The sequence below is a fragment of the Anarhichas minor genome, unplaced genomic scaffold (genome assembly GCF_050575085.1).
Source record: "Anarhichas minor isolate MPS153535 unplaced genomic scaffold, ASM5057508v1 ptg000012l, whole genome shotgun sequence".
NCBI classification, from domain to species: Eukaryota; Metazoa; Chordata; class Actinopteri; order Perciformes; family Anarhichadidae; genus Anarhichas; species Anarhichas minor.
Genome location: NW_027466458.1, coordinates 6,878,269 through 6,906,262, shown reverse-complemented (window position 1 = coordinate 6,906,262; position 27,994 = coordinate 6,878,269). Strand labels below are relative to the sequence as shown.

The 27,994-nt window shown below is 39.8% G+C and overlaps 1 protein-coding gene and 1 long non-coding RNA gene across 2 annotated transcripts; both read left to right on the top strand.

Moving 5' to 3' along the window:
* Positions 1–10,866: 10,866 nt before the first annotated feature.
* krt98 (keratin 98) lies at positions 10,867–14,102 on the top strand. Its single transcript, XM_076090790.1, has 8 exons — positions 10,867–11,205; positions 11,784–11,866; positions 12,040–12,196; positions 12,766–12,927; positions 13,073–13,198; positions 13,536–13,756; positions 13,869–13,879; positions 14,005–14,102. The coding sequence occupies exons 1-8, from the start codon at positions 10,867–10,869 to the stop codon at positions 14,100–14,102; spliced, it is 1,197 nt and encodes a 398-aa protein (XP_075946905.1).
* A 7,803-nt stretch (positions 14,103–21,905) lies between these two features.
* LOC142948491 (uncharacterized) lies at positions 21,906–26,916 on the top strand. Its single transcript, XR_012953520.1, has 6 exons — positions 21,906–21,946; positions 22,028–22,068; positions 22,212–22,287; positions 22,381–22,777; positions 23,291–23,477; positions 26,237–26,916. It is a non-coding gene; the product is annotated as an uncharacterized LOC142948491 (long non-coding RNA).
* Positions 26,917–27,994: the final 1,078 nt, after the last annotated feature.

Below are 27,994 nucleotides of genomic sequence, written 5' to 3'. Positions count from 1 at the left end.
TGTAGCAGGACTGTGGAGTTTGATAAAGGGAGGCAGGCTCTTGATATAGTGCTGGACCAGGGGGCGGGTCTGGCTGGGAGGAGGGAAGTGGAGAGGGCAGGAGGGAGTTTTCCGTTAAAGATCAGCCAGGGGCTTGGCAGAACCTCCATTTGTTTTCCTTTAAGGACCAGGGCTCGGTTCCTTTCCACCCCTGTGAGGAAACTGTTATGGAATGTGTGTGTGTCAGCGTGTGTGTTTCTGCGTTTGTGTGTGATGCTCGGCTGGTCCGTGGGGATGTCTCTGAGTGTGTTCATTATTGTGTGATTAGTGCGACTTGCACTCGCTTTCATATGTACCTGCAGCCGTCTAGTCTGGATTCCAACAGCATTTGTATCTCCATGCAAATAGAAAAAGGCGTATTCTTGTTTTAGTGTTCCACCATGAGTCAACATTTATATAGGCTGTATGTAAATAATACTTTTCATCAGTGACCCATGATAATAAGGCTGGGTTACAGTCGGGGTGATCCAAATGAAACATTTAAACTCACAGTCATGTATTTTACATTCTACTAGATTTCTTTTAGTAATCACTAGTTTGCAATATGATAATTTGCAGTAATTAATCATTTATAGCAACATGCTGTTACTGTGTGAACAATTAGATTGTTTAAACAGTTACTCTTTTAGATGCAAAAGAGAGATAGAATACTTTGATATATCATTAAATGCTCATTTTATCTGAATGGCATTGGGGTCAACCAGATACAATGAGCCTGTAATTACTGAAGTTGTTAGTGATTGGCAGCAGCATGGAGATTGTGTGGCCTTGAACCACAAACCAGGGTTGTTTTCCATATTTTCAGTCTAACCCATTTAAGGGAATTCGTCAGACTCCATTGTTCACCATATCACACACAACATCCCCCCTCAGTCCTGTATCCTGTGTGTGTATATTCGTGTGTGTGTGTGTGTGTGTGTGTGTGTGTGTGTGTGTACGAAGTACATTTTGTTTGTTTTGGCCTCCGTCATGGGCTGCGTGAGGGATGAGAGAGAGCGCTTTAAAGGATTCTGTGCGATTTCTGTGTTCGTGTGTGTGGGCAAACGTGTGGCTGGCTGAGTGTGCATGCATGCATGTGTGTGTGTGTGTGTGTGTGTGTGTCTTTGTATGTGTGTCCTCCTCATCTCAGAGTTGGGCTCTGGCTAATTTCCTTGCTCTTGTAGTGTAACATCTGGCGTCAGCTGGGGGGATGTGAGGGAGGCACATGGGGTCACCTCTCACCCCTCAAAGGCATGCTTCTTATGAACTGTGTGTATACTCTACTGCATTACGTAAGGCATTTTCTGACTGGAGGAACTTTTTCATAGTTCTCAAAGCTTCGTTCTAAGAACCCTCCTTTTGTCTAGGAACCGTCAAAGAACTAGGAACAATCAAGGTTCTCTCCCAGCACAAAAAGATCCATGAATGTACAGAGATTGTTCTAACGCATGAGCCAATGCAGCACCGGCAACCGCCATTTTCAAAAACCTGTTTGAGCCCCTGCTTAGCGGCATAAAGGTTAAACCAGAAGCTTAAAGCGCATTCACTGAGCCGAAGACGACTGCAGCTTCAAACAAAAATTGCAAAAAGTACTTTCATAACGGCTATTTTTTTCTTCTGTTTTAAGACGTGTGCAAGCTGCGCTGAACGGTTTACGTCACTTCAGCTTTCCTATTGGTGGTGAGAACACAAACAGACAAAAAGCTCTGAAGGTATGTAGTCTACAGTTCTCGGGTGGGTAGTCCCTCTCAGGCCCTGTTTGGTGTGTAGTCCCTCTCAGGCCCTGTTTGGTGTGTAGTTCCTCTCAGTCCTTGTTTGGTGGGTAGTCCCTCTCAGGCCCTGTTTGGTGAGTTGTCCCTCTCAGGCCCTGTTTGTTCCCCAAACACCTATAGAAATGGGAATCAAGATCACAGATACTTAAGAGACACAGATATAGCATCTGACCACTATTATGCTGTCAGTTTGACTATGTTGTTTTTACACATGTTGCAGATCGTAGTGGTCAGGCGAGTCTCCCAAAACTAAACTAGAGTCGGAGATGCTTAGCATGAAGACTGGATCAGAGGAAAGCGGCTAACCTGGCTCTGTCAGGTAAAAAGAATCCACCAAACAACACCTCTAAAGTTCAGTTCTAACCAACACGTTCTATCTACATAGTTTGTTCTATGCGCACAAAAACGTAAGTATAAAAACAATCAAATAGTAAAGTAGTTGGCGAGGCCTTGGAGTTCAGGCCGTTACTGTGAACTTGCCAGGCAACCAGCAGTGTCAAACTATTCCCTTACTGTAACTGACTCACACAAATCAAAGTTCAGTCTTGTTCGTATTAGACTCTTAGACTTCTGAACATAGTTTGCTCTGACAAATGTCTTTTTTAAGGGAAGAAATTTATGAAATAAATCATTGTAGAAGCCTCTTGTGGTTTGGGGAATTTAATTCTATTAAAGGGTAAAATGTTCAATATGTGGGTCCCAGGTTTCTCTTGCCTTATAGGAGCTAAACCAAGTCACATCAAGTGTATTTGTGTAGACCTTAATCACTGTTATGTATAATCTCAGTGGGCCTGTCAGCACCCACATTATGAAAACGGAGAGAAAAATGACTCATCCAGACTAAGACCCTCACTGAGAACAAGAAAATAGAACCTCCCACGAGGAGATCAGTGGAGATAAATACACAAAACCGTGGAAGCTGCTGCAGCTGTGTCATGGGTGGAGAAAGAGGCAAAGACTGTGGAGACACGATGCTTACGTCCAGGTGAGATTGCGGTTTGTAGTCGACAACATGCTTAGTAAATGAATTAACAGTTCTATGCAACCTGTTTGTGCTGAAACCTCCTTTCAGCTTAATAAGTGGCAATCGTGGCACATGTGTTGAGGAACAGGCTAATACCTTGCTGGTTGGGTTGTCTTCTGAAATGCAGCTTTGTGTTCAGCAGGACGAAGACAAATGAGCAAAACAGATGAGTTCATGCCCTCATGGGCTGGAGACCATGTGGTTGCCTTCACTAAAAAACAACTTCATGATTCATGCACACGGTTGACTGAAAGCCTCTCTGCAATCTTACAAGAAACTCTACCACTTTGTCTTTTTCATGTATTTTAGTATCAATGCAACCATTTTCGGTTATATTGTAACTACTTTGGTGAATGAATAAGACATGTAATGACTGTATTCTCATGTGATCCTATGTGTTCTCATGTGATCCTATGTATTCTCATGTGATCCTATGTGTTCTCATGTGATCCTATGTATTCTCATGTGATCCTATGTGTTCTCATGTGATCCTATGTATTCTCATGTGATCCTATGTGTTCTCATGTGATCCTATGTATTCTCATGTGATCCTATGTATTCTCATGTGATCCTATGTGTTCTCATGTGATCCTATGTATTCTCATGTGATCCTATGTGTTCTCATGTGATCCTCAAACCCAGATTAAGCTCATTTTTAGGTTCTCGGGAGGTTAGAGAACAAAGTCTGTGATACTGAACTCAAAGCAAAGGGCCTGCACAACTTCCAGTAACAGTGAGGCTTACAATAAACACACGTGATCTAATAACCACTGATTTAGACCGTTGAATCCTAAAATACGAGAGCTTTTCTTCTAACTTTGTGTACATCTGAGATTGTCTCCACTTGTCCTTTGTGTTTTTTTATGCATTGTGAGTAATGAACTGTATGACTCAGTACAAATACTACTCCACCCACTACTCTTAAAACCCTACTGCTTACTCAAACTGATTGAGTAAAACTGAAGATAAGATTCCTCAGTAAAATAAAATGTGAACTTTAGCAAGGGAGACGGGGCAATCTATTGCCACACACCTTTTGCATTGATTTTTCCTGTCACGGTGCAGCTTGTTCATTCTTGTGTGATGTGTATGTCATGATGTAATGTAACAATTACAGTGCACTCTACTGTATTAACGTAAGGTATGTAGCAAATGTCAGAGACATTCATGCGTCTATATATTATAAATCTGCAAATCACCAGTTATTGTGGCACTGAAGTTTGTAGTAGACTCAGACTGAACTGTAACAGGGAGGTTACCTTCAGCCATAAAGACTTCATCCGTGATGTTCTGAACTGAGTTTCCTTCTTTAAGCCGTAAAGAATAGAGAGACGGTTTCTATTCAATACAAAGACAAAGAGAGTCGACTGTTTTTAACTTGAGCACATCACCTTTAAGTTACCATAGTCTCAAAACAATGTTCAAATGATCCACTGTTTGTTTGCAGCATAGCAACTACGAGGATGGCGGAGTGTATGTGTCACTTCTCATCTCCACTTTTGTCTCCAAGTCCGGATGGTTTGGATTCCTGCACCTAAGCGCAGATGAGTAAAGTGTCCTCGCATCAGTTACATCGTGCAGTGGGAATGAGAGTTGGCTGTCGTTCCCATATCTTTCACAAACAGGCCACTTCCGTTTTTGAAACCTGGCACATCATATCATGTCAACTTGACAAACTAGTGCACCTTTGTTCTTTGTTCTAGCACAATGAGGTTGTGAGGTCCTACTCCCAACAACATGCAGCTGTTGATTCGTCACCTAAAGGGCACATTCTTATCGATGTCGATAGAATATAATGTGAGTTATGCCTGTTCATCTCTCAGTACAACATATAGGAGGAAACAGGTTTGCTTCTTCTGCTCTGAATCTGAGTTAGGTGCTCCAGCTCTAAGAACAACTGCATTGTGTTTGTTTTCCCCTAAACATCTGCACTCAAGCAGCAGAAATTAAAAAGGTGCAATCTGTCCAACAGGTTTATGACCAAACTGGCAAAACTGATGGAATCCACATCAGCCTCAGCTGTGCTATGCATTAAGGTGACGAATACGCTAAACATTGTACCTGCATCATGTTAGCATGTTGACGCTAGCATTTAGCTCAAAGCACCACTGTAAATATAGGTATAAAATCTAATGATAAAATCTAAAAGTTAAATAAAATAAATGAATCAATAGATTCTAATTCCCCCTGGAGAGACATGTTTTTCTTCTTGAATCTTTTTTGTGGAAAACAAATGATGAACATCACTGTGTTTGTGCAGTTACTGTGCAGCCCATCGCACCACGTTATGGAAACATTGGCACAGCAGTTAACCAGGACTGACCTCTGGGACCTCGTGTATTCGAGGGTTTACCTCTCTCTGTGTTCTGTGACTCAGTTCCAAAGTTATCTGATCTTCAGTGAGAAGCTTGTTCTCACTGAAAGTTAATCAGTTCCTTCTTGCCTGATGTAAAAATCTATTCTGAATCTTTTGAAATGTCCTGCTTACAGAGAAACAGACGTAATGGTGATATAGATATATATTATATAGATATAGAGGTGCACAAATGGCAGCAAGAACAGCTCTGTGCTGAGTAGTAACGAGTCACAGATGTGAGTCTGTAATGGAGCCCTGGAGCCTCCTCTCGATGTACCACACCCCTCCACAGGCATTACCAAATCCTGCTCACTGATTCAGCATGCACTGTGCAATCCCATCCCAGCATGCAACATTTCTGACAAAGGTGATATGTGCTGAGGTCGACATATAAATAGTTTGGTGTGTTCCTCCTATCTATGTGGGACCAGTTGCTGCAGACAAAGTTAAACATTCACCTGCACGTTGAATTATCAGCTGTGCATAGACTCTATCATTCAACCGCTGCAGCTTGGGTAAACAGAAGTCTGTTGTGTCAACAGACCTGCCCTGAGCTCATTCCAATAGGACAGTAACGTAGAAGAAATATATATTAATATATTAAGAAAAAGATTGTTCTTTCTACTTTATGCAGAAACTGCTGCGTTTACTGGAAAATGATAAATCCAGTACTGATCCAGTACAAGTGTACGAGCTAAAGAAAGGTATCATAGTATGGTGTAAGAAACTGCAAGATATAACAATCAAACTTACAAAAAAGGTCATCAGTCAGACGAGAGAAAAAGATAACGTAATAAGGTCTTTGGGGGTTGAACTCTGAGTTCACTGTCTGAAACAGATTATCACAGAGCCGCACCCTTACACAACAGATGTCTGAGCTGTGGAGGTGAGGATCACAGCTGAAGTGCACCATCTAGTGAAAGTCACTGGAGACGGAGCACATATTCTGAGCAGCAACCACCAGTAAATCACCACGCCACACCAGATGGAGTTGTGAAAAGTTTGAAAAGTGAGAGCTAAACCTGCTGGCGTACCAACATGTTCTGATATCATCGGATCGTCACAGTGTGTACAAGTCGAGGGTGAAGACAAATATGAGACTCAAAACACAACACTGTTGTTTCCAATGACTACTGTAAGAGTCATGAATGCAGTAATAGTACGGTAATGACAGAATGTGTTGAAATGTCAGTAAGAAGTTTAACTGAACGTTCCCACACAAAGGCTCGTCGACGCATTCACACGTGTGTGAACACACATGACAGAAAACCGCCCCGTGTCCGTGTGAAGGACTGAAGGAATCTGGACTGATGGGAGTGAGACAATACATTCTCAGTATCACATGATGCTGTGTCCACTTTGATCTCTCCGCCCGAAGTGGGTGTGGAGAGCTGATGGGAGGCGGTGAGTTGCTGCTTCAGGATTGGTTCCAGTGATCAGAGCAATGTCTCTTTCCTGGGATTAATCTGCGATTATTTCATTTTAAATTCTCTCTCTCTCTCTCTCTCTCTCTCTCTCTCTCTCTCTCTCTCTCTCTCTCTCTCTCTCTCTATAGCATTTGTTATCTCAACTGACTCTTCCACTATAAGGTCACTTCTATTGAGTCAACAAAACATGTCAGCACATAAAAAAGAAAAGAGTTTGCACAAGCATGAGCACATCAAGGAGTGTTGCTGCACCTAAAACTGCCTCTAGCCAACGGAAACGCCCCAACGTGGATTGTCTCAAAGAAGGAATGTGTAGTAAGACCTTCAGGGTGTCGGATGGTACAGAAAAGGCAGCCAGAGCAACATGTTTTGGTCTCCAGTGTTAGAAAGAACAAAAGATATTTTCTTCAACGATTGGAGGAAACATGTTTAAAAGGATTAAGGTGACATTGAGGAAGTTGTTTTACGAGCCAATCGTGTCCACTGCAGCACTGAGAGGCTGTTAATCCTGCACGGCTTTTGAGAACGGAAAGTTGAAGCTGTAAAACATATTAAAAGTCAAAAGAATCAACATGAATCAAATAGATTCTATTGTAAAAAAAAAAAAACACATTGCTTGGATTATTTATGCAATAGTTGTTCACATAACATCAGATTTAGCCTTGGGTGGAAAAGAACTTTTGTCGACACGAGTCAATGCTTAGTGTTACAAGATAATTGTGATTCCTCAGACAGATTGACGTGTCACAGCAGGAAAGGCAGAGGTGTAGTCCATGGTATCATGCACGCTGTCTAACTGAGACACGTACCTGGCACGGAGCCATTGTCGAATATTACACCTGCTGTGACAAGTCAAAATGTCTGCTGTGAAAAATATCTGTTAGATGAGGTGTTATCGTCATGTTACGAGCATCAGACGATCAAATCTGACTCTTTTAATCAAAAATAGTTGATTTTGCTCCATAAATAATGACAAATCGATATCTTGTCGTGCTATACCTGATTTGCCTTTTGTGATCATAACTCTGTATTTGAAGATACAACACGGTCAAAGACTTGAAACAGGCATCATCCCACATTAATCATTATACTCGACATGTAAATGGAGTAAAATGTGCCTCTAGTACTATTTTCAACAGCGTACGATGTTTTCACACACCGACTGTCATCAGATGCAATCCAACCATCAGTCATCCCCTTCTTAGGCCTCGTCAGGGGCGTTTCTAGGATTCAAAGAAAGGGGGGGGCTTAGCCCCAAGGACAGGGGCATGTTTGGCAACTCGGCAAATTTTCGGCAAAAATTTTTGGGGCCCATTTGGGGCCGTGGATATCCATTGTTTCAGACAGTTCATAGATTGGTTCAATCAGAAAGAGTGTGATTTTGCTCTGCAGTTTTGCTTGCATTCAGTATATGATAACACAAGAGACAGAATTTCAGGGTCATAGTGAAATTTGACAACACAAATATGAACTTTTCTCAAATAAAGAGAGAGAAATAATTTTCCTGCTTGTAAAGGAAAGACAGATAAACTAGCTTTCATATCCGCGTCACTCCAAAATCCTAATTCTTAAAGGGACCGCACACAATGGATGGAGAATGGACCTGACAGTGTCAACTTTTGAGTTGTTTACTAGTTTTATTATGAGCAGAAGGGAATAAGATTTTGATCAACATTTACATCTATTTTGTTGTCCGTGTAGTTTTTACATACCAGTGATATTTTATGCTCATTTGGACACTATCACTGAGATAAAGATGAACTAGTTCAGTGTCAAATATACCATTCAATGGGAAAAAAAAACATGAATAACAAAAATAAAAAAACACATTTCAAGTACATCTTAATTATCGAATGATAAATATTGTATGATGGGCTGAAATGGAAGGAATCTTCTTATATCCATCTGGTCAATGAATTGGATGATATACCGGTACAATAGCGTTGAGGGACAATATGACATTTAGTTTTCACTAGCATTAACTGATTATAAACAACAACATTCTATAGGGACTGATATTATTGTTTCGAAATACTGGAGAGATATATTAATGCAAAGAATAGAGATGTCGATAGTTATTTCTTGTATTTCGAATTCGCTTGTTCACACTCTTGCTCACTGGAGACAGTTTCTAAAATAGCTAGCTAGCTAGCTTAGTGTTAACATAGCCCTTTCATTTGCCTCAAGTAAACCTAAATTTAAGCAGGTAACAATCGTTAACAACTACAGATAGACACATTCTGTAACTACCTGTACTTACAATTTCACTCCGTGCATCATTTACTTTGAGCTAAACTCCTTGGCTATAATCCTGGCTGTCGTTGACGCGAGACGTTACTTGCAGCGCAGCAGCCTCCCCAAGGTCCTAGTGCCCGGGGTTTATATCGTTAAGTATGATGATCGGCTATTGGATTGTAATTTGAAGGGGGAGAAAACATACAAACCAGAACGCACGCACATATGTAGCATGTTAGAGTTATAAATAACTTGTCCATGTGAGAAACAATAGTTTAATTTAATGACATCACCAAAAAAAATAGGCCTAACGACGCCCCTGGGCCTCGCCCTGCTTATCAGTGTGACTGCTATTGATGACATATAACCAGAAAAAACAACAATCAAGGTGATCATTTTCAACGGGCATGGGTACGTGCTTCTGTTATGTGTCGGCTGCTGTGACAATTATAAACCAAGAAAACTAGCTGGTACATTTTTTAGGTCGGTCGTCATCAGTACAGATTGTTGTTTGTAACATTTCCACATGTTACAATAGACGTGATGAAGGCCAGTGATGGTGGCGAGTAAAGCTTCACCAGGTTTGTCCGACAAAACTACATTTTCTGTTGTATTTGTTCAGTCTTCTTCAGATCTTTTTATTAATTAAAAGTAGAAATACTACAGTGTAAATTACTCTGTTACAAGTAAAGGTCCTGCAATCAAAATGTTACCGAAGTAAAAGTACAAAAGTATCAGCGTCAAACTATACTTAAAGTACAAAGAGTAAAAGTACTCATTATGCAGAATGCCTCATTTTCAGAATCATAAATATCACTGGATTGAAATTATTAATGCGTTACTGTGTCCACCGCTTTAATGTTGCAGCTGGTAAAGGTGAGCTAATTTAAACAAATGTATACTGCTGGGTAGTTTAATCTATACTAATCATATATATATATATATATATATATTAGTTGATTTATATTTTGTATATTGTGTATAATCTTAATCAGCAAAGTAACTTAAACTATCAAATAAATGTATTGGAGTAAAACATACGATATTTACCTCTGAAATGTAGTGAATGAAGTATGAGGTGGCAGAAATAGAAATACTTGAGTAAACTACAAGTACCTCAAGAATGTTTTAATTATTATCTCTGCCAGGTGAGCATGAGATTGGTCGTGTGCGTGTGTGTTCATGGGACTGTGTGTGTGTGTGTGTCTGTCCACGGCTCAACTCGCATACTGCTGCACCAAAGTATCCGGGCCTTTTGTTTGGGCATCAACCTCACGTCTACACGAGTATTGCCTGGAATACTAAACGCAAGTAAAAAACACAAATTATATATAAACATAATTAAGCAGTATGTACATGTATATACAGATGTTCCACATTTTTTGCAAGATGTGCATATGGCACATATACATTAGTGTGGATCCTGCTACCTTTCCTTTATCTTGTCTTTTTCCTAACTTAAGTGGCTTCTTGTAAGTCTTGGACACAAAAATAACTTTGAGTACCTTAGACCTGCCTGGCCCTCAACCTTTGGGCCCGAGGTGAAATTGTCGCTGGCATGTGTCATTTCTGTCACTGCTATGAGTGAATATTTTACAAGACAGTTAACCATAGCTTTGTCTTCTCCAAGAATACATTATTCTAAAGTATGTCTGTGCAGCTCAACCTGCTTTCAAGCAGCCTGACAGGCGGCCAAAGGTACGAGATTAGAAAAAAAAGGAACAAAGTAGTATTCAAGGAATGCCCTGTCATCGAGAAACGATGAAATGTGGAACCACAGGTTTGACCTGAAAACAAGCAGATGAACCCCTACCCACCGATCACCACACCCGTGCTGATAGGGAGGTAGAGAGGAGTAGGAGGGTTGCCCATCAGCCACATTCTTCCTTTTCATCTACCTCTCCTAGCCCTTCCCACTTTGCTGCATGAGGCAGATATATAACCAAGGAGACCAAGGTGATGCTTTCAACTGCAGATCAATTCCAGTGATCCTACCTGATCCTGATCCTGATCCTGATCCAGCTCTCTCCCAGCATGTCTCTCAGCAGCAGATCCTACGGCCGGAGGACCATGAGTGTCTACGGAGGAGCAGGCGGCCGTGGCACCCGCATCTCCTCATGCCAGCAGAACTACGGATCATCCTCCGGAGGCTTCAACCTGTCCGATGGCCTGGACCTCCACGTCGGGGCCAACGAGAAGGCCACCATGCAGAACCTGAACGACCGTCTGGCCTCCTACCTGGACAAGGTGCGCACCCTGGAGAAGGAGAACGACCGCCTGGAACAGCAGATCAGAGATTGGTACCAGAGCAAAATGGTCGTCTGCCACGACTACACCAGCTACTTCGCCATCATCGAAGACCTGAAGGACAAGGTAAGGAGTAGTAGACAGATATGTGTGTGTTCTCTGTTATCTTCCCCTTCTCATCTTTCTGAGGGAGTGTGTTGGTGTGTACTGTATGTGGGGTTGAGACAGCTGACATTTGAGTTAGAGAACCAGGAAATGTCATTAGCAGAGTGAAGAAGTGGGCCATCTTATCAGGAAGCTGTTTACACTATTATGCAAAAAACAATTACCAGTACACTGTTCATTGTCATACTTACAAAGGGATGCAGTGCAGGTTTATTGCAGAGCCCAACTGAAATATCAGATAGTTGATATTATGAGCCAATATTGTACAGTACGTACATTTTGCACAGGCTTAATTTAAGCTTATAAATGGTTGTATATCTGATTTTATTTAATGTTGATATTTAACTTTTGCATCATATGCACTGCACATTTTCAAGAGTCCTTTCCCAAAAAGTGTAAACATTGAATATCAACCAATGGATAAATTAGTACAGTATATCAGGTATACTAATTTATCCATCTTTATTAATTTATCCGTATGAGACATGAGCTCAGTTGTACCTTTTCTGACTTGTTTCCCTGTTTTTTGTTTTCCTCAGATCCGTATTGCCTCGAGGCTTAATGTCAAGACAGTCCTGGACATCGACAACGCAAAACTAGCTGCTGATGATTTCAAAATGAAGTGAGTTCCCCCCTTCCCTTCTCTGCAATGCCACATCACAGCAAAGCGTGAACTGAAGTCTCACTGACAACTTCTAATCTTAACGACCCACTAAAACCCATCTGACCGGTTTGCTCGTCCTTCTGTGCGCCCCCCCCCCCCCCCCGCCCCCCCCCCCCCGCCACCCCTCTCAGGTATGAGAACGAGCAGGCCATGAGGATGGCTGTGGAGGCGGACATCGCTGGACTGAAGAGGGTGCTGGATGAGATGAACCTGGTCAGAATGGACCTGGAGAGCCAGTACGAGGCCCTGAAGGACGAGATCATCATGCTCAAGAGGAATCACGAAGAGGTGAGAGTGCACAGACGATGGAGTAGTGGTTGGTTTTAACCAATCCAAGGTTTGTTGATGAGTTTCACATGCTGCAAAACTGATGAGTTTGCATCAGTCCACAACCCTGATACATTCCTGCACACAGGCCAACACCCACTCTGTATACATAACCTGAAAGTGTGCTACTACACTGGTGATTGATTAAACTCACCATCATCCATCTTTTCAGCAGCTATTCACTGTGCAACCATTTATCAGAGGCATCTACTGTGGTCTAAGCAAAGCTCTGCACACATGACCTCCATGTTACCTTTGATAACACAGAGGAAATTCCATGTTTGGTTATTGTTTTTATAAACAGGTCTGCCGCCGTCTCCCTCTTCCCTTCACACACTTCCTTGTATTCTTCTCTGCTTCCATTAGCTCATCGCTACTGTTTGTCTCTCACACTTAGATCAAAGAACCAAAAAACATACATGCACTACAGCTCACAAAAGAAATTGATTGGATGCTCTTGTTGCCATAATAAAAAACGAATTCACTCATTTTAGTTGTTACACCAGCTGACTGTCCTTTGACCCCTACAGGAGCTGATTCTGCTGAGGAGTATGATGGGCGGACAGGTCAATGTGGAGGTGGATGCTTCTCCCTCTCCAGACCTGAACAATGTTATGTCAGAGATCAGGGAACACTATGAGAGCGCGATCAGCAAGAATCGCAAGGAACTCGAGGCGTGGTACCAGACCAAGGTGAACAGGCACAACTGCTCAGAATACAGCCGCTGCACTAACATTTAAAGAGTTCAATTGAGGTTATCTATCTTAATCACGTGGCAGTAATCTAAACTATAATTTTTGGGTAAAACAAAGAATGTTGTCTCTTTGATGTGCCTAGATCACATCAGTGGAGCAGGACGTGATCACACACACAGAGATTCTGGTGACGTCCCGCACAGAGCTTAAGGAGCTGAAGAGCACCCTCCAGAGGCTTCAGATTGAACTGCAGTCCCATTTCAGCATGGTACGTCAACAAACACAATATTTCGTGACTTTGTGAGCTTTACCGATGCCGTTATGCAGATGTTGTTACTTTTGGACCGAGATAAGCTAGCTGTTTCACCAATTCCAGTCTTAATGCTAAGCTATAAGCTAACCGGTAGCTAGGTGATGCTCCATCTTTAGTGCACAGACGTGCGATTGGTAACAATCTTCTCATCTTGTTCTCGGCAAGATGCTGGTTGCACACTCACGCCAACAAGCCTTACAGCAAATTGTAACCAGCATCAAGTAACATCTCTGAATTGTAATCACTGACTGCCCTACTCACACCTAACAACTCCTTCCTACAACCACAACAGAAAGCGTCTCTGGAAGGCACCCTGGCAGAGACGCAGACGCGCTATGCTGCACAGCTATCAGGCCTCCAGAACATGGTCACGAGCCTGGAGACTCAGCTGTCCCAGCTCCACGCCAACATCGCCAGCAACAAGCAGGAGTACGAGATGCTGCTGGACCTCAAGACTCGGCTGGAGATGGAGATCGCAGAGTACAGGAGGCTGCTGGATGGGGAGGATGAAAGGTGAGACCTGATGAAGAGAGAGAAACACTGACTCCAGTTTGATTGTATGACAATGTACAGTAGACATGTTCTAAACTAATGTTTTCTTCATTCTTTTTCTCTCCATTACCAGTTCGAGACAAGGTACGCATTTCTTTTCTCATGCATGTAATTTCTATTTTACCATTAAAATGCTACTTAACTTTTAACCAGGTTGAAGGAATGTGGTGTGATTTGCTCATGATTGTCGTATCTTTTATTTTCCTCAGTTGTCACAAAGGTCATCACGGTGGTGGAAACAGTTGTGGATGGAAAGGTGGTCGGGACCACCAAGACCATTGATGTGGATGTGGATGAGATTGAGTGATAAACTGAAAGGATTATCAAAAATCAATAAAGATCGTGCAGTTGAATTTAACGTTCTTGTGTGTTTTTTTATATTTTGTAATGAACGGGTATTCCACATTTCTATTATTGTCCCTCATAGATGAATAATTAGTGTTTTGCTAAATCAGATAAGGTTGGTAATAGCTTGATCTTACTCAAGCTATTACCAACTGTATCAGATTAAAGCAGCATTCAATTAATGTTTTGTCGGAATGTTTTAAGGTTCCATATCACAGCTCTCTACAAGCTGTACTGATAGTAACCAAGCTCTAATAAACCCAATGTATGCTACGTGTGTCGGCAGCTAACATGTGTCCACTCCGCTAGCATGTTAGCTGCTAGCTACCGTTAGCATGTTAGCTGCTAGCTACTGTTAGCATATCCAACCGCTATAAGCATCGTGTAGAAACGTACAGATAACTCTGCACACCTCATTGACCGCGTTACCCCGCTCAATTCCAGCCCTACGAGTCTTCACTTGATTTAATCTTTATGAGCATCACTACACAGCAACGTGACTTAAACATTATGCTCCGTTGCACCTTTGGTGGCACCTGGCAGGTGAACAGCGCAACTCCTAACGACGACCGGACCGGACCGGACACAACACAAATAGTTCCGCTTTGGAAATGCCAGACAGATTCTTTGACACATATATTACATGTTTGTTCTTAATTATATTGATCAATCAACAAAAAGTATTATTTTATTAAAACATTTAGTATCCTCATATTTAACTCTAAATTGAATTAATTTATCTGGCAGCAGCATTTTTATGGATTAAAACAACACACGAAAGAGACTTCAACAGCGTGTGAATGCTGATACATATCTACAATATTATTAAAAGGTAAACAACACCAATATTCCACAGCATGTGCCAATTTACATGTAATTTTTTTTTGATTTATTAAGTGATGCAGAAAGCATTACTACGTCTTGCCTGAAACGTCCAGATTTTTGCTCAGTTTTATGGTCATACTATACCCTGTAATATGTCCAATTAGAATAGGTATAAGTATTCTCTCAAATTATTGCTCAGTAGGTCATACACTGTAAGAAAAGTCAGTGAATTTTACAGTGAAAAACTGTTAAATCACAACAGTAAGAGACCGTAAATTGTAAATCGGTTATATTCAGTTTATCTGACAGTGAAACACCGTAAATATATATATCAGCCAAAACAATAATTTGTGCATGTATTTCTTGTATAAAATACATTTTGTCACTGTTAAATGTACTAAACATTGTACTGATAACGGAAATACACCGTAATATGAAAGAAAAATCCATACCGTACTTTTTGCATTTATTTCTTTTAAAAAATACATTTGGTTACTGTTAAATGTACGGACCATTGCACTGCCAATGGAGGTAAAACGCATCATATATTCAACAGCCAGCCCCGTATTTTTTGCATTTATTATTCGTAAAAGAATCAGTTTGTCACTGTTAAATGTACTAAACATTGTACTGGTAACGGAAATACACCGTAATATGAACAAAAATACATACCGTGATTTTTGCATTTATTACTTTTAAAAAATACATTTGGTTACTGTTAAATGTACGGACCATTGCACTGCCAATGGAGGTAAAACGCATCATATATTCAACAGCCAGCCCCGTATTTTTTGCATTTATTATTCGTAAAAGAATCAGTTTGTCACTGTTAAATGTACTAAACATTGTACTGGTAACGGAAATACACCGTAATATGAACAAAAATACATACCGTGATTTTTGCATTTATTACTTTTAAAAAATACATTTGGTTACTGTTAAATGTACGGACCATTGCGCTGCCAATGGAGGTAAAACGCATCGTACATTCAACAGCCAGCCCTGTATTTTTTGCATTTATTATTCGTAAAAACATCAGTTTGTCACTGTTAAATGTACTAAACATTGTACTGGTAACGGAAATACACCGTAATATGAACAAAAACCATACCGTGATTTTTGCATTTATTACTTTTAAAAAATACATTTGGTTACTGTTAAATATACGGACCATTGCGCTGCCAATGGAGGTAAAACGCATCGTACATTCAACAGCCAGCCCTGTATTTTTTGCATTTATTATTCGTAAAAGAATCAGTTTGTCACTGTTAAATGTACTAAACATTGTACTGGTAACGGAAATACACCGTAATATGAACAAAAATACATACCGTGATTTTTGCATTCATTACTTTTAAAAAATACATTTGGTTACTGTTAAATGTACGGACCATTGCGCTGCCAATGGAGGTAAAACGCATCATATATTCAACAGCCAGCCCTGTATTTTTTGCATTTATTATTCGTAAAAACATCAGTTTGTCACTGTTAAATGTACTAAACATTGTACTGGTAACGGAAATACACCGTAATATGAACAAAAAACCATACCGTGATTTTTGCATTCATTACTTTTAAAAAATACATTTGGTTACTGTTAAATATATGGACCATTGCGCTGCCAATGGAGGTAAAACGCATCGTACATTCAACAGCCAGCCCTGTATTTTTTGCATTTATTATTCGTAAAAGAATCAGTTTGTCACTGTTAAATGTACTAAACATTGTACTGGTAACAGAAATACACCGTAATATGAACAAAAATCCATACCGTGATTTTTGCATTTATTACTTTTTAAAAATATATTTGTTTACTGTTAAATGTACGGACCATTGTACTGATTACAGAGATACACCATAATATAGCTAACAGCCAACTCTGCAACTTCTGCAAATATTATTTATTACCCATATCCCTGGCGGAGGCCGCTAAGGTATTCAAAAAGCTCCTTGCTGGCAAGGTGACGGGGGTGGATGAATTCGAACTTTGCCCATTCATTAAATGGTTTGAAAGTCAATGGAAAATTCCAAACACTTTTTGCGTAGTGAACTATGGATTTTTGACCATATTCGGCCTAATTACCCATAGGAAACAATGAAATGTTCACAATCAATCGACCTCTGCCCATTCATTAAGTGGTATGAAAATCAATGGGAAATTCCAAACACTTTTCCCATAGTGAACTATGGATTTGTAACCCAATTTGGCCTACATACCCATAGAAAACAATGGGCTAGGACCCTGAAATTATCACAGCCAATCGACCTCTACCCATTCATTAAGTGGTATGAAAATCAATGGGAAATTCCAAACACTTTTCCCATAGTGAACTATGGATTTTTAACCCAATTTGGCCTACATACCCATAGAAAACAATGGGCTAGGACCCTGAAATTCTCACAGTCAATCGACCTCTGCCCATTCATTAAGTGGTATGAAAATCAATGGGAAATTCCAAACACTTTTCCCATAGTGAACTATGGATTTTTGAACCAATTCGGCCTAAATACCCATAGAAAACAATGGGCTAGGACCCTGAAACTTTCACAGTCATTCCACCTTTGCCCACAGATTAAATGGTGCGAAAATCAGTTGAAAATTGACTGTTTATTTCACCCAACAGAAAGGATTCTAACCCAATGGTACTTATGATCCGAAATGGCCTTCACCAGTCTTTTCTCTCAATTTTTACACTTTAAATCAAAGTAGAAATTTGAATCATTTTCCCGTTTAAAGAGGGGCTACTGAATATGAATTCCCCCAAATTTTACGGTCGTAGCTGCAAATTAAGGTACCCAAACACAGCCCCAAAGGTCAAAATTGAGGCATATAGCCTTATTTTTCGGCTTTTTTTGGCAAGTGAGAAACGGGCCATTAAATCTTAGTGAAAGGTTGAAACTGCCTGAATTTTGCATAAATCATTCCCCTGTGATAACGTAATGCAGGATCTAAAGCAAGATCTCTGCAGACCCTTGGGAAAGCTAACTTCTGTTAGCAGCATGCTAATGACTTGAATCCAAATGAGCCTTTAAGAGGGTCCTCTTTTGTCCATCATATGTGAATATTAGGACAATAAGCCATTTACAAGTGTTTTCAAATGCACCCAACAGAGATGATTCAAACCAGATGGCACCAGTTTTCACCAGTCTTTTCTCTAACTTTTTATACTCTAAATCAGGGTAGAGATTTGACTCCTTTTCTCCTTCAAAGAGGGGCTCGTCACCATTACCTACCTATAATCTGGACTTCGTAGCTGCAAGTCAAGGTCCCCAAAAACAGCCCCAAAGGGCTTAATTGATGCCTTATTCCCTGAGTGGATTTTTTGACATATGCAAGAATGGCCATAATCTCTCAAATATGGGTCCCAGAACCCACAGATTCTGGACACACATTGTGGACTAGGCCTACAATGAGGTCACCTGAACAGAATCCCTCTAGATTATCTAGAAAAGATTATTGCCTGTATGACACTCAGACCTCCGCATGGTGTACACGTCCTTAAGGCGTACACCCTGTTGTACTCTTGGTGAGATCAGACCAACTTTTACTTCTAAAAATGTCAGAGCCCTGCTTTTTTAATATGTTGTAGACTTGTTTGAAAACTCCAGAGTTACCTCTTCTTGTGGACAGTCGTAAATGCATACGTTTAGAAACGATGACATAAACACCCACGTTGTCTTTACTAGCAGCTGTTGTTCAGTTAAAGTCTGCATTTCTGCAGAGGAAGCAGCTGTTATTGGAGCGATTAGCGAGCAGCGTGTCCAGCGACGTTAGCAGACCTACGGAGCGGCCCCGTCTGAAGTCACGTTAACCTAATTCATGATATAGATTAGACCACATGGGATCACCTTTCGGTTTGTTTTTTTCCACATGGAACTATACATTCTGCCATTTCTTCTCGACTCTTTCCGCTTTGAGTCACTCAGCAGTGATTGTCAGAGCTAGCTGCACCACAAACAAACAGTCGGTTTGGACACCTGCATTTACTTTGACAGTCTTTTATGTTACAAACACTGAAGCGCATTCAAAAAACATTTGTTTTTTTGTCGATCATTACAGGCTTACATTTATGATTGTATTCAGAGCTGAACTCAAAACATTCGAGGCTTAAGACCTGGCAAAATGATCTTGCTACGCCACTGGTACACGCAGGAAATATTGTCTAACTCGTGCACACAGTGTCTCATGGTCACAGAAAGCACGGCCGCGGCAACTAGAGTCCTGCTAGTACCCTCGACGTGTGTGAAGGTGCGAGGGCCCGATCAATGTTGCTTGCATTCATTATTTGTAAAAAAGACATTTTGTCAAGGTTAAATGCACTAACCATTGTGCTGTTTTTGTAAATACACTATAATATATAAAATATAACACTGCAGTTTTTGTAGGTACTATTAGTAAAAAGAAATACATTTTGTCACGGTTAAATGTACGAACCATTGTGCTAATAATGGAAATATACCATAAGATAAATTTGAAGGCCAACACTGTAATTTTTGAAAGACATTTTGTCACTGTTTCAACAGTCAGAACTAATATTTAACCAACAAACAAAACAATAAGTGCTAGATGCAAACTAGTCTGCTTATTCAAAGCAGTAGAGAGTAACCTTCCATAAGTTTTCCTTGTTTTGTAATCCTTTTTTGCAGAGCATAAATTGCATCTCACCCCTCACCCCATCCCCCACCCCTCTTTTGATCTATGTTGGTTAGTATTTTGTAACATTGCAGGTGCTTGCAGGTGCAGATCTCACGACAGTTTCAAGGCACCCTGTGACATCTATTCCTAATGTGTGTGCAGTGCACCCTATATGATCATACTGTTTCACTGTTTAGCGATTCCCCCATGACACTTTAAGACCAACAGGTGCCTGTCTCAGTGAATAACCTGACCAAATGTGGTGGGAACACAGAGAGAGAGAGAGAGAGAGAGAGAGAGAGAGAGAGAGAGAGAGAGAGAGAGAGAGAGAGAGAGAGAGAGAGAGAGAGAGAGGCCGCAGTGATCAGACCTACACAGCAATTTAAAAAAAGCAACGGTTGGAGGCTGAACTTTTGAACTCATTTCAGCGCCTTTTCTGCGCGCTCAGGCAGCACGTTACTGATGATCAACGGCCTGACTCCTGGAAACACAACACTTCTTCTGAAGGTAAGCATGTCAGCTAGCTAACATTACATTTGAATTTGAGGCTTTGTTTTCTGCAGTTTTGTGTCGCCCTTGCAAAAACGAGTCATTCAACGTTAAGAGTAAGTTAACTTAGCTATCTAATGAGTTGAGTTTACTTTTCGTGGATGTAACGTGGGTTATGGGTTTCTGTGTTGAACATTAGCTAGCTTACTTTACCAAAGGTTTGCTAGGAAAATGTTTAGTTGTAATTTCTGTGGCAAGTCAGTTAAAGCTAAAACATCGAGGGGTTATGTGCTTCATTGCAAACTTCATCGTAATGAACCACGTTGTTTATTTAAGTGCGTTGAAGCCGGTTGCAAGCAGACCTTTGTTAGATATGGAGCTATAAGGCTCATTTCTACCAGAGGCTTAACGGTAACGTATCAGCTAACGTTACAGCTAAGCTAACGTTACAGCTAACGTTACTGTTGGGACGGCTGTTAACTTTACCGCTTATAAACTGTCTGTTAACGTTACCGCTTATAAACTGTCTGTTAACGTTACCGCTCATAAATGTGCTATGTCTGTTAACGTTACCGCTCATAAATGTGCTATGTCTGTTAACGTTACCGCTCATAAATGTGCTATGGCGTTATGTGAAAGCACATGTCCAGACACAAAGTAGCTAATTATTAAAGTGAGTGGATGGTCAAATGTTTTCACGGTCAGATCTTCATTTACCGCCCACATGTCACAGAGACACAAATAGCAGACAGCAGTATTAGTGACATGTACAGAGAATCTGCTTCTCCTCAGTCATCAGCTGTTCCAACTGAATCACATGACTGTGGCCCTCACCTGCATGACTCAGAAAATGTTATAGAGACCAGCACAGATAAAGGTGATATGGATATTTCTGAAAACTTCAGTGATCTTTTTCTCTGTTTATTCTACTTGAAATTGCAGGGACAGTTTCTACTACCTGCTTGGACCAAACTAACTTCACTGTTAAAAATGACACACCATTATCAGATGAGGACATCAGCAAAGTTTGTGAGTCTTTGAGAATTTGATCTTTTCTCTGCATGTCATAGAGGGCCAATGAGGACAGCATACTCAAGAGCTCAGTCTTTCAAAAAAGGGTTCAACTATGTGGAGCCTAAGAAAATGTTTTTAGGACGAGATGAGAACAGGACTGATATGTTTTCATATTATGTGCCTGTGAAAGAGACTTTAAAGTGTTTGTTGGAATCTGATCTGTGGAAGAACTGTGTGTCAGGAGAGCACTCAACTGAGTCTCCCTCAGAGTCAGATGTTCTAAGCGACATTAGTGATGGTCAGAAATCCAATGATTTTTTTGGTCAAAATCCATCATGCTTCAAGCTAGTACTATACCAGGATGCTTTTGAAGTTGTTAACCCTTTAGGCTCTGCAAAGACAATACATAAAATATTAGCTGTCTATGTATCTGATGATAATTTGCCAGTTCATGTAAGGTCTGACACAAACCACATGTCACTTGTTTTATTGTGTAGAGAGAAAGATTTCAAAACATTTGGGCATGCTAAGGTGTTCTCTGAATTACTAACAGACTTGAAGGATTTGGAGGAGAACGGGATCGTAGTATCAGATGAAACGGTAGTCAAAATAACCTTATATTGCATTGCAGGACATAATTTGGGCTCTCATGGCATTGGTGCCTTCACTGAAAATTTCAGTCACTCGCAATATTTCTGTAGGTACTGCCTAATAACCCGATCTGAATTTCAGGGTGACGATCCAAATCTGTGCGGAGCAGAGCGCACCATTGACAGCTACAACTCTGCTGTTGATTGCCTCCAGACCCAAGATAAACCAGATGTGGAAGGAGTAAAGTTCAAGTCAGTATTCAATTCTTTGAAATACTTGAATGTCTGTCAAAAGAAAGACAATTTGTTCCAGTGCTTTTGTGAAACTTCTAGGTCGAAGGCAGGTGGCATTGCTAAGAAGAATCTCCTTTAAAGTAAGTAAATTGTAAGTAAATTGTACACATATCTAACAAATATCTGAACATTTTAATTGGTACAAGAGCAGTTTGTGCAGATAATTAAGACAATTTACTCTAATCTTGCAACATTGAATTAATTTGCTCCTGCCACCTTTCAGACATTGCATTCAAACTCTAGTGGTTGTGGACTTGGATGGGAACAACTTGCTGGCTTTTATGACAACCAGGAAAACGGTGGGATTTTAATCCATTTAAATGCCCAAAGCAAGCAGTTGTTTTTTTTACTTTTAAAGATGATTTTTTTGTCATTCGTGTTTTATTGGACAGCAGAAGTAGAGAGACAGGAACCACAGTGGAGTGAGAAGGGATGATCTGCAACACATGGCCCAACGGGAATCAAACCTTTGTTGCTGCGATAACAATATGTGGTACGGGCTAAACCAGGTGAGGCACTGTTTTTATTTTTGAGTGTGAATTTAGCCATTTCATTTTAATTTGCAACCTTTGCATTGAAAAGAGTAAAAGTTGATGCTTGACATGATTTCATCTTTCACTTAAGAGGATGTATGTCCACCCCTTGTCTTTTTTCTCTTTATTCTTTCTTTCAGGTGTGATTACGACTACCAGCGGTTGTACTTCAGATGGATCTCATCACCCTCTTTGCTGTCCTACTAGTGTAACCTTATGATCGGATACATACAAGTGTTGTCAAGGATAAACAGAGGTAAGTTGTTGTAAAGTTCAATGTATGTTCATTTAACAAGAGAAGGCTTTAGGGTCTTCAATTTTTGTAAGCACTGTTTAGCCATTTCATGTTCAAACAGTGTATGCATGTATTGTTGATGTTAAGTACTGCATAAACCTAGGCATTTCATAATCCAATGTGATTTTAACTTCTTGCCAGAATAACCTTTTTTGACATACTGTGAAATTATTTTGACTTTATTGACATACCATACGTATTATGGCTATTTCTTATTCATGAATCATATTTGTAGCTTGACCTTTTTATCAAATCTTTAACCCTACTCTTTGTTTACCCTTTGGTAAGTTTGTTCTGTTTTACCCTCTTTAATGTTTTGTGTTTTTATAGTTTGATTGTTTTTTGTGTGAAGTATGGGAACCATTTTGCAACTGTGTAAGTGCTATATAAAGTTATATTATTGGTGATGTTACTGTTATTATTATTGTTAGTATTGTTAATGTTTTCTATGTTGTCTTTTTTTCTGGCTGGAAGATCATGCTAGCCCACAGCGAACACCAGATTGACTTGTGAGTCTTCAAGCAGAAATTATGACAACACCTACCTAAAGTTCCAGTTTCCTGAACAGCATACCCTGTCTGTATGAGACTCTGTCCCACCTGTCTTCAGTCAAGTCTGGACCCAATGACTCAGACACCAGTCTTGTCAAGGCTAATTAGAGGTAAGCAGTGCGATAGGTGCAACTCAAACTTCACTCAATCAATCATCCTCAGGTGCACGGTCTGAGCCAACCGCTTCATGCAAACATAGATGAAACCACTGGAATATAGTTTTGTATTAGTACTATTTGTTTTTTAGTGCTCTGAACTGATATCCCCCTTACATTACGTTTCACGTAGCAGTAAAATGTCATTAATTCTGTGTACTATCTTTCCAAAATCCACCCAAAAGGGGTTTGCACCTGTGTCTTTGCACCCAAGTGGGCCCTACAGTGCACTCTTATGTTTATTTGATGGTAAATGCTGGGGGTCATTGTTTCCTATTGAACTGGGTCTCCGCCATACAGTTTGATTTTTGTTAACGAGAAGGCAGTTATATTAGCTATTGTACACTGAATAGCTCAGTTATTCAAATGCAATACAACTCAACAACAGGATACAGCTTACTGTATTCTAGTTTCTCTATTTATTTTGCAACAGTAATTTAATTGATTTTAGAGATATTTAAAAAGTCTTAAAAGTCATTGAATTAAAAAAAATGAAAACAAAAAATGTAGAATTCATGGAATTAATAAGATGTGCAGATACCCTGGTTGTATCAAACATGATGATTGTCTTTACACTGTGTGCACAATTAATAGGCAAGTTGTATTTTTGGGTATTAATTTTATTGAACTACAGAGCTCTCGGTCAATCCAAAATGTTATAAACCTCAAACCTGAATATTTAATAAAGTAAAAGTGAGGTTTTGGCTTTCTTAGGAGAATATCTATGTGTGCACAATTATTGGGCAACTATTAGTGTGCACAATTATTAGACAGCTTCTTTTCCTCAGGCAAAATGGGCCACAAAAGAGATTTAACTGACTGAAAAGTCAAAAATTGTAAAAATAAATAAAAGTCTTTCAGAGGGATACAGCACTCTTGAAATTGCTAAGATATTGAGGCTTGATCACAGAACCATCAAACGTTTTGTTGCAAATAGTCAACAGGGAAAGTAAACGTGTTGAGAAAAAAAGATGCAAATTAACTGCCAAAGATTTGAGAAGAATCAAACGTGAAGCTACCAGGAACCCATTATCCTCCAGTAGTCATATTCCAGAACTGCAACCTACCTGGAGTGCCCAGAAGTACACGGTGTTCAGTGCTCAGAGACATGGCCACTATAAGGAAGGCTGAAACCCGACCACCACTGAACAAGACACATCAAGACTGGCCCAAGAAATATCGGAAGACAGATTTTTCAAAGGTTTTATGGACTGATGAGATGAGAGTGACTCTTGATGGTCCAGGTGGATGGGCCCGTAGCTGGATCAGTAACGGGCACAGAGCTCCACTTCGACTCAGACGCCAGCAAGTTGGAGGTGGGGTCCTGGTATGGGCTGGTATTATTAAAGATGAGCTAGTTGGACCTTTTCAGGTTGAAGATGGACTCAAAATCAACTCCCAAACCTACTGCCAGTTTTTAGAAGACACTTTCTTCAAGTAGTGGTACAAGAAAAAGGTCTGCAACTTTCAAGAAGACCATGATTTGTATGCAGGACAATGCTCCATTGCCCTACATACAAGTACTCCACTCCGTGGCTAGCCAGTAAAGGCCTTAAAGATGAAAGAATGATGACATGGCCCCCTTCCTCACCTGACCTAAACCCTATTGAGATCTTGTGGGCCCTTCTTAAACGGGAGATTTACGGTGAAGGAAAACAGTCCACCTGGGAGGCTGTGGTTGATCGTCAACAGATCAAGAAAGTGACAGAATCCATGAATGGAAGGCTTATTACTGAAAAGAAGGGGGGCTATAGTGTCACAGATTATTTTATTTTTTAAAATATCAATAACGTTTATTTGTAAATTTTGAGTTGTTTGTTTATTATTCTCACTTTAACAGATAAAAATAAACAAGTGACATGGGAACATTTTTCATTTAGTTGCATAATAATTGTGCACACATAGATATTCTCCTAAGAAAGCCAAAACCTCACTTTTACTTTATTAAATATTCAGGTTTGAGGTTTATTAACATTTTGGATTGACCGAGAGCACTGTCGTTCAATACCGTATTTTCCGCACTATAAGGCGCACTTAAAAGCCTTTCATTTTCTCAAAAAACGACAGTGCGCCTTGTAATCCGGAGCGCCTTATATATGGATCAATTGGTTGATCCATACTGGTTGTACACGGCGCTCTGTCAAAATGTTTCAGTACGACTGGTAAACTACAAAGCCGCACCGCGGTAAACACCGGTACTGCGCTTACTCCTAGTCCAACACCACTTGTGTGTATAAAGACCCCAAAATGGCACCTTTCAAGAGACACGCTTACGACGCTATTCTATTCTATGCGCTTTATAATCCGGTGCGCCCTATATATAAAAACAGTTCTAAAATAGGCCATTCATTGAAGGTGCGCCTTATAATCCGGTGCGCTTTATAGTGCGGAAAATACGGTAATAAAATGAATCCTCAAAAATAGAACTTGCCTAATAATTGTGCACACAGTGTATTGTTTGGAGGCATCTGTGTATTTAGGCTGCCTGTCGACAGAAATTAAACACATGCTGATGATGCCTTAGTGCTGAAATGTGTAGTTTTTTTACCATTCGACCTGATAGTTATTATTTTTTATTAAGTATAAAGTGCTGGTTTCTTCTAGGTCATTGGAGCTCAGTTTAACAGCAGAAGGCAGTAAATGTTTCTGTGTAGGCATCATGTTGAAGCACTGCATCAATCTAACTTTGCCTTTGTTTCTGTTTTTGGGTGCAGAGAGGATCATTCCAGTCCACAGTGAATACCTGATGGTCAACATACGAGTCCTCAAGTAGAACTGGTGAAAATACACGCTTCAAGTTCCAGCTTCCTGAACTTCATGTCCATGTGAGATGCTATACCATGTTGAGTGCCCTCTTCAGTCAAGTCTGGACTCAGTGACTCATTACTCTTGATCAACTCAGGGCAAGTGGCTAATCCTTTCATGTTTATTCATGGTTATCCTTCATATATATGGACACATGCTGTTTCTTCAAGATCTCAACACTGCTTTGTGAGTATATTGTACAAGATATTGTATCAGTTCAACCTGTTTTTCACAGAGAATGTTAGTTTCTTAAGGTATATCAATGATGGTCTGTACCTTGATTTACAATCTGCTTTATTTGATATTTCCTTTGTAATTTACAATAATCAGAAGTTGACTGAAATCTATGCCAACCAATTGTATTACGTTCTACATTGTACCGTATTTTTGTACCGTGATGTCTTATACATTGTCACTATATTTTTTACGGTAAAGTTCTGGCAACCACAGCTGCCGGTAATTTACCGTTAAGTTGCATTTTTCAATAAAATGCCGTAATGTATCATACAGTTGTACTGTGTTTTTTACTGAGAAAAACTGTAATTAGCTTCACAATATAGTTGCTGTTTATAAAGTTATTTACCGTAAACACGTTTATAACATGACTGTTATTTCTAAAGCAAATTACCGTAAACAGGTTTATGAAATCTCTTGTTTTTTATAGTAATTTACCGTAAACAAAAACAGTTCTCAACTGTGAAATCTACGGTTGCAAAAATAATATACCGTGATGTATTATACATTCTCACTTTATTTTTTACGGTGAAGTTCTGGCAACCACAGCTGCCAGTAATTTACCGTTAAATTGCATATTACCGTAAACAGGTTTATGAAATCTCTTGTTTTTTATAGTAATTTACCGTAAACAAAAAACAGTTCTCAACTGTGAAATCTACGGTTGCAAAAATAATATACCGTGATGTATTATACATTCTCACTTTATTTTTTACGGTGAAGTTCTGGCAACCACAGCTGCCAGTAATTTACCGTTAAATTGGATATTACCGTAAACAGGTTTATGAAATCTCTTGTTTTTTATAGTAATTTACCGTAAACAAAAAACAGTTCTCAACTGTGAAATCTACGGTTGCAAAAAATATATACCGTGATGTATTATACATTCTCACTTTATTTTTTACGGTGAAGTTCTGGCAACCACAGCTGCCGGTAATTTACCGTTAAATTGCATATTACCTTAAACAGGTTTATGAAATCTCTGTTTTTTATAGTAATTTACCGTAAACAAAAAACTGTTCTCAACTGTGAAATCTACGGTTGCAAAAAAGATATACCGTGATGTATTATACATTCTCACTTTATTTTTTACGGTGAAGTTCTGGCAACCACAGCTGCCGGTAATTTACCGTATATTACACAGAATTTTTTTTACAGTGTAGTTAAAATAGGCCTAACTATACGTTCTTTGTAAAATCCCAAATTGTGACCCCCCTATTTCCTTCACATGTTGTTCCTCAGTACCTACATATGTATGTGAAACACTGTTGGTACAAAAGATTACACCATAACTCCAGAGTATTACACTGTACATTGCGGTCTGTAATCTAAATTATACCGCAGATTAAAACCCAGCACTCTATTGTTGTGAGGTATTAAGGTTATACACTTTATTGTTCCTCTTAAAAATATATCTTTTTTGGAGCGTGCAT